General features: G+C 33.7%; 1 protein-coding gene across 3 annotated transcripts; it reads right to left on the minus strand.

The window, feature by feature from the left end:
* Positions 1–335: 335 nt before the first annotated feature.
* On the minus strand, positions 336–5,599 carry LOC131662650 (protein LONGIFOLIA 2-like). 3 transcript variants are annotated; one of them, XM_058932497.1, is made up of 5 exons: positions 4,746–5,599; positions 4,372–4,451; positions 2,004–4,067; positions 1,736–1,886; positions 336–1,383 (listed from the first exon to the last, which is right to left on the minus strand). In XM_058932497.1, the coding sequence occupies exons 1-5, from the start codon at positions 4,879–4,881 to the stop codon at positions 539–541; spliced, it is 3,276 nt and encodes a 1,091-aa protein (XP_058788480.1). In that variant the 5' UTR covers positions 4,882–5,599; the 3' UTR covers positions 336–538. The 3 variants fall into 3 exon arrangements, with proteins under 3 accessions (XP_058788480.1, XP_058788482.1, XP_058788481.1); XM_058932499.1 differs by having other exon boundaries at positions 336–1,365; positions 4,746–5,598; XM_058932498.1 differs by having other exon boundaries at positions 336–1,368; positions 4,746–5,598.
* Between the last annotated feature and the right edge of the window lie 2,443 nt (positions 5,600–8,042).

The raw sequence follows: 8,042 nt of genomic DNA on the forward strand, positions 1-8,042 counted from the left end.
CCATCAATTACAAGTCAAACTATACATTTCGTCTATTAAAAAAATACATTTTTTGTTTTCACCACTAGTATCCAACTCATTGAACTGACTAACCTAATTTAAGAGTCAATTCTAATATCAAGTGATTTCAGCTACGAATTGCACTTGCGATGGTGATTTAAGAGTCAATCACCACTTTTTGTTGCTAATAAAAATACTATATCTCATAGACAGTTAAGCATTAAAGTGTTTCATCTCACTCCGAATCAATTACTATCCTCCGGAGCATTTAAGATTCAAGTGGTAAATAATACCAAAAAAACACATTTGACCACTTTGTTGATACACTCCTATAGTTAAACGAAGAAATTTTAGTTATATAATGCAGTATGTATTCCATTCCATAAATCCATGGTAAGTCAAATTTCTTTACATCTTAGACAAGAAAAATAATCATAGCTCTATAATGCCTTGACACTGAAAAACAAATTATATGCAAATGACAAGCGTTTATAAAGATCTAACATCAGTGAACAATTAAGCAAAGAAATGAACCAAACTACTTTCCAAACAGTTTCCTGCGCCGAACCGATGACTTGCCTCGCAAGCCAGCAGCTTCACCAATCACAATATCATTCACCAAATCCTTGAATATCAATCTCTCAACATCCAACACAACTCCAGGTATTTCGCCATTGAAATTTTCCCAGCATTCTGATCCATGAATCACGTCTTCGCTCAACAGACTCTTTAAACCGTCGTCCTCTTCGTCGTCTTCTAGGCAGGTTTCGGTTTTCTTGGCTTGGACCTTTTCGATCTCGAAGCATAGTTCTTTGAGAAGCTTTTGAGAGCTAAGGTTTTTCTTTGTGAGTTTGTTGGGTTGAAACCATGGTTCGGATGAATAGCCTAGTTTGGCACCGAGGATTTCGTTCACGGAATCAAAGATGAGTTTTCGGTGGAATTTCTCGGTGTTTTGCTTTGAGAAAGCAGATTTTTCGAAGGTGGTGGTTTCTTCTTTTGAAAGCAGACTACTTGCTTTGGTTTGTTCCAAGACAAGGAATAACTCCGGGTTGATAGGATGACCCGACGAGTGTAGTTGAAATGTAAGAAATTCGGAACTCAGGTCTCTGAGTAAGAGACCGGAGGCTAGTAGTATTTCAGATATGTATCGGTGGTCTGGATTTGAGTTTTCGCATAGTGAAGCAATGTAATCGTTTCTAGCTTCGTCGTGGTTTGAGTTTAGCCGTCTAAGCTTCTGAACGAGGTGATCTATGCTTTGTAATTTCTTGCGATTGATCTCTCCGGATCCCGTGCTGTTAAATGAAAGGCCTTCATCAGGCTTCCATTGATCTTTGACCTCATTGTCTTTGGAATCTTGATCATTACCTGCTGCAAAGTTTGATCCTATAATGAGATAAGTAAAATATAATAATTCTCGATTATTTTATTAGCTTATTTCCTGAAGTTCTTCAAGATAGCTTAAGCACTAGTAAGAATGTACGAGATAGCTTGTAGAAACCGCTTATGAAATGTCCATAAGCGGTTTTTAACTTATTTCCTTAAGTTCTTCAAGATAGCTTATTAAAGCAGCTTATGCGAAAACAGTTTGACTTTGTTTTATCTTTTGTTATAGAAATGGCTTAAATGTAAGCCTTCATATGATAAGGGTATGCTATAAGTGCTTAATTAACTTGTTTATCCAAACAAGGCCTTCATCATTCGAAGTTATTGAACCTAATATGAAGGAAGAGACTACCTTTTGGATTTTTAGGTATCTGCATTTCTGGCGACGCCACGTCGTCTGTGTACGGAGATCCATCAAGAACCGAGATAGGACTTGGATGTTCCAGGGCCTTAGTAGCGAGATCCTGAATAGTATCATCTTCATCCAACCTTGGAGTTGATTTCTACAACATTAGGTAAAAATAAAACAACACATTGTTAATCGATAAACGGAATATGCTATTGCTAAAATTAAAAATTTCATCATATTGTTATTATAGTAAGAAAAGTTTGATGCTTACTTTCTGAACTGTTTCTGAAACCAATTGCTTCATAGCTTTCAAGGACGGACTTTGGCTGCCATCGGTTACGTTTGTCCGTAAACTACTAGTGACTTCAATATCCAATTTTGAGTCGACAGTCACGCCATCTGATGGAAGAGAAATTTCATCCCCTTGGTAAAAATTTCGAGAATCATTGCTTAGTTCACTCAATTGCTCTTCGCTATGCTGTGAGTTGAAGACTTTGTCTTTGTGTCGTAATTTTCCACCCGGGGAAACTGATTCCGCTGCCTTTTTACCAGATTGTCTTCTTGACTTGTTTGCATCGGATGGTGAAGTAGGTATACGAGATCGCTTCTCTAACTCCAACTTCTTCTGCTGCAATCTCGGACTCACGGAACCTGAATTCTTCACTGGACTTTGGTTATTTTCTCTTGGGAATTGTTGAGACCTTGATTGAGATTGTGGTGATCTAGTATTCTTGGTAATACTTGTTTTCTTTTCGGTGGAACTCGGAGAAGCGTCCCTGCGAATATTCTTCGGAGACTGATCTTTTAGAGGAGAAGATATGTTGTTTCTATTATGGGAAGCAGAAAAACCACCAATTGGAATAGCTGAAGAAGCCGAAAACTCGGATTTCTCAACAAGTTTTGCCGGTTTCATTATCACTATTGGAGAATCAAAAGCTCTTGCTGAGTCACTTCCCTTGATTGTAGATGATAGAGAATTGTTTCTCGGATGATTTTGTTGCTTTCCCGACCTCGAATTGTGATTTAGATTGGTAGCTTTCGGTTCATAGTCACCTCGACTTCCACCTGCGTTTGGAACTTGTTCGTCGTTTCGGCTCTCCAACAGACCCTTTTCTTGCATTGCTTCTAGTATCTGCTTTAGGGCTCTAAGATCTCTTCCCGATTGTTTGAATTCAAGGTCCTTTAATCTCTTCTCAATCTCGCTATAAACCGAAGGAAGTGATTCCGGTGTTCTTGCTTGAGCTTTTGTTATTTTTAAACTTGGCTTCGGAGAATTTCTATTTGAATCATGTTGCTTCCAAGGTGCTGGTTCAATCGGAAACTTTGAATTACTGACTGGTCTCATAACGACGTCAGGATTTTTCCGCCTTGGTGAAGTTGGATCTTTCGACGAGATTTTCGGAGATTTAGAAACACGGAGTGGTCTTATGAAACCATTGTTCGATGATCTTGGAATCTGACCGTTACCTTGCGCTGAGTAAGTTTCAGTTGAAGCTGATTGAGTATCGCCGGCCAAAGAGGAATCAGGTAATGCTTCCAAGCCCATTAGTTTTGCGACAACACTTGGTAGCCGATTCTGTATTGATGAAGACTGTTGTGGACTAGAGAATTTTTCATTGGAAGTGGAAGTGGCGCCGTAAGCGTTTCTCGAGCCGTGGTTAGGCTTCGAATCAGAGTTATAATTGCGCCACGAACCTTCCTTACTATCCAGTGAATGCCTTGGAAACTCTTTTATCTTCGGTGTCGATTTGATCGTCTCTCGAGATTCAAAAGATAAACGACTCATTTCTCTTCCGTCATAAGCCAACCAAGGAGCATCCTTCGAGACGGAATTCCAGTGTCCGTCTTTTACATCATGCGACGATCTCGGAAGTTCTTTCGTATTTTCTCCATAGTGCCAAGGTGCTTCTCGGAGTTTCGAAAGGACTCGGATCGACTCCCTTAGATCAATAGGCAAACTTTGCTTCTCGTCTATTTCAACTCCGTAAGATCTATCAACATATTTCGACTGCTGAAGAGGTCGCGGCGAATCCCTATGCTTCATGGCATGACCAGAAGATTGCTCTTTGGCTGTAGATTTTGAAGATGGCCCTCGAGGATCCCTATACATTGAATCCTTCACGACGTCACGTAGGTCAAGTGAGTGACGTCCGAAACGAGGAGAGATAGATGGTTGGTTCATAAATGTGTCCCTTGAAGGAGTTTCAAAGGAAGTCTCTACTTCAGCCTTAAAGTCCAAAGAGGACAATGATGATGAACAAGACGAGAATGATGCTCTTGATGATTCTGTCGAAATTCTTCGCTTTTCATTCAGATCCCTGTTTAAGCTCGTATCCTACAACAAATTAACTATACTTCATAAGCCAGACTGCAACAATCAAAAGTATACATACATAATAAAATCAGGAGAAAAACAGGTCAAATCATCTTGTCCCCAATTTAAAACCTTATTCAATCATTTTCTCAAAAACAACTACGTAGCACCGACACTTCACATTCCAGGAGTGTCAAAAGTCCAACACATGTCCGTGTCACACACTGAAATGACACCGACACATGTCCATTTTTCAAATTATTAGGTCCAGAGTCCGTGTCAGTGTTTCATAGAAATAAAACGAGAGTAAAAACAAAGTTCATACGTTTGGGATTTGTCGATGTTGCAGACTATGATTGCTATCAGAATCTCTTTCCAAGCTTCCATCACTGTAATGCAAATTACCTGCGAAAAACACAAACATTAAAGTCAAATAATCTAACGAAACCGAAACATATCACCAGAGCCTAAAGCAATGAAAATCACACGAACCGAAAAATTTCATGGAGAACATCACCATACACAACATAACAAAATTCCTAACGAATTTACAGTAAGAAAATACTAAAATCACAACATTATTTTCGATGCAACTTAGATGCAATAAACAATTAACACTAATATGATATTAACACCTTCAATTAGTAAAATTAACAACTCAGATGGTAAAATTGAACATGTTACTAATTAGGGAAATACCAGAAGGAAGTCTCTTCTGTCGCGCCGTGAGTATCTGATGCCGATCGAAAAGTTGAAAAATTCCAGTCATACAACCAATCTGCTTCTGCAGATCTTGATTATCATCTGCTAAAGAATGCAGCAGCTTTGCAGCCATTGCAAGTCAACTCTTCAATTTCTCCTCAAAACTAAACTCAACCTCTCAAGTCTCAACCACCACAATCAAAATCAAAATCAACTACTACACCCTACACTACACCCTCTTCATCAAATAAATAAATAAAAAAAAGCACTTTTTTGATCTAAATTACTCTCAAAAGTCAAATCTACTCACACAACACTGAAATTTCCAAACCCCTTCTGAGTAAACACTGAGATTCTTTTTCTACTGATAATATAGCAAAACAGAACCACAAAACCTCAAAGAACTCAAATGGAACAGTTTCAAGATATATGAAGAAACACATAGAGAAAAATGCTTCAACAATTTCTAGAAGCACTTAAAAATCACTCAAAGAAAAAACACCCTTTACATGAATCAAACTCCATCAAACTAAACACATATTTGGGTTGTCAAAAACACATCAAAGATTAAAACTTTACAATGTTTCAAGCCTGAAACATTGTACAAAATCTTAGGGAAAAACCCAAAAAGCTAAATGACTGGTTTTTGAGAAGAAAAAAATAATCTTGTAGGTTTCAGAAAAGAAACCAGACAATAGGGTGTGAGAAAATGGGTGGAGATAATACAAATAAGGAAGGAAGGGGAAAGAAACAAGGGTTGAAGAAAACACCAAAAGTGAAACCAATGTTGATGTAAAGAACAAAAATACAAGGAAGATAGTATGTTAATGGAAGCTAAGGAAGGGAAAAGAAAGGGTCAATTTTTATTTAATTTTTTTTTGGTGGGGTGTGTCATAAAATTGTGCTAAACAATCTGGTTAGAGCTGTCAGAAAGATTTACTATTTTTTTTTTATAGTTTTTCTTTTCTTTTTTCTTTTTGTTACTTAGTGTTTCTTCTTCTTCTTTTTTAAGGCATATGGTTTTTTATCTAAAAAATAATAGAATTTTAATTCTTACTAATAATATTAATATTAAAATAAATAAGTAAAATGTCCCATACTCAAACTCATATTTTTTATAAGATTTCAAACAATAACTTATATATATATATATATATATATATATATATATATATATATATATATATATATATATATATATATTCAAACTCATAAACAATAACTTATAAAATGTCCCATATTCAAACTCATATTTTTTATAAGATTTTTTACACTTAAATTGTATTAATTATTTTTTTCAATACATATATTCAATTATGTAACATATTTTAGAATCTATGTTAAATATTTTTCTTTAAAAGATAAATTTATTAAATTATAGAAATAATCAACAAAATTAATAGTTTAACTAACTTTTTAATTCTCCTAATTTATTCTAAATAATTTTATATTTAAAAATAAAAATAGTATAAATTATTCTTAATTTCATTTTTATTAATAATATCTTTTTGTATTAATTTAAAAAATTATTAAATTATTAAAATAATAATATTGATCAGAACTATTTGGTTGGTTCAAAATATTAGTTTAAATTATTTTAAATACACCAATGAGATGGTAAAAAAAAATATTTAATTATAAATTCTAAGTTAAATCCAATTTTAATTCGAGGACAATATTAAATCTCTCCATAAAAGCTTTATATTCTATTAATTTCTCACGGTTTAAAAATTAATTTCTCACGGTTTAAAAATTAGTTTCTCACATAAAAATATATAATTGATTAGTTTTGGTTTATTGAGATTGAAATTTGTTAGAATAAAGTTTTTTTATTATTTAATTTTGGGTTTATTGAGACTATGAAATTTAGTGGAATAAAGGTTTTTCTTTCATTATTTAAATTTTGATGGATTAGTTGATTATTTTTATTGGTGAGAAATATTTGTGTGGGTCATATAGTCCGGTGTCTCATAAGTCCATGATGATCCATGTGAGTTTGTGATATGTGATTTGTGTGTAGCTGTCTGCATGTGCATGTGACTTTGTCAGGACAGATAGGGTGTAATGTAATGTTTAATGTTTAGATAAATAATGGTGGGTGGAGCCATATAAACTAACTAACCATGTAGGGTTTGTTGAAGATTTAAGATTCATTATGAATCAATAAAGTTGATTTCTAATGTTAATTCATTTTGGTTTAAATTAATGTTTAATATAGTTTATGTTAAAAAAAGTAAAATAAATAAATTTTAAGTCAAACATATTAATGTTAGGTAAATAATGGTGGGTGGTGCCTATAAAGATGTAACCGTGTGTATTTGATTATGGAACATTGAAGATTCATAATGAAGCCGTTTTACAAAAGAGTATATAAATTAGAAATGGCAAACTAGCTGTTTTACAAAAGAGTATATAAATTAGAGATGACAAACTGGCATATCCGTTACACGATAAACATTATATATTTTAAGATAAAAATTCTAAAATTTATATTAGTATTTGTACATGCAAAATCTTTGAAGACAGAAAAAATAGAACATACATATTAAATGATAAACGTCTAACTGACTATTTTCGTTTTGCAAAAAGAAAAAAATGAAATGGAACAAGGCGGATATCATGTACGGTGTATATTTAAAAATTTGATCTGCATTACAAAAAAATAAGGATGCAACAAACCTGCGAACATTATACTGTATATTTTAAGGTAAAATTTATAAAATTTATGTTCATTTTCGCACATGCAAAATCTTGAAAAAAATAAAATTGATCAGCGTATTAAAGGATGAACGTCTAAAATTATAGTCAATCTAAAACAAACATGTTTGACGGGTCAGTTCCGTTTTATAATCCTAATATAAGTCAAATTAGGAATGAATAGAGTCTAAGTAGAGTAATAAATTCTCCTACAAAGTATAGCAAAAGGAGAAAAGTCTCCATTCCTTAACCTATTATACGGCTTTAACAACTCATAAAAATTGGACTTGAGGAGGCAGCATTATTGGAGGGTGTGATAAATGCCAAAATGGAACGGTTATTTAAAGAGAAAGAAATCCATTTAAATGGAAAATTAATGTGAGTTACTCCCCTTTTTTTATAATAAATGACTTACTAGTATTTAATTAATAAACAAATTGCTATTCTGATCGTGACAAGTGTAATACAATGTCATATTTGGCTGCCACTCACATGAAACACAAATTAATCTCACTCACACTCAATTGGTCATTTTAGTTATGAAATCTAGGAGAGATGTTATCTTTTACAAAATTGTTGACTTCACTATTTTGATCA

The sequence above is a fragment of the Vicia villosa genome, linkage group LG3, assembly GCF_029867415.1.
Source record: "Vicia villosa cultivar HV-30 ecotype Madison, WI linkage group LG3, Vvil1.0, whole genome shotgun sequence".
In the NCBI taxonomy this organism is placed as follows: Eukaryota; Viridiplantae; Streptophyta; class Magnoliopsida; order Fabales; family Fabaceae; genus Vicia; species Vicia villosa.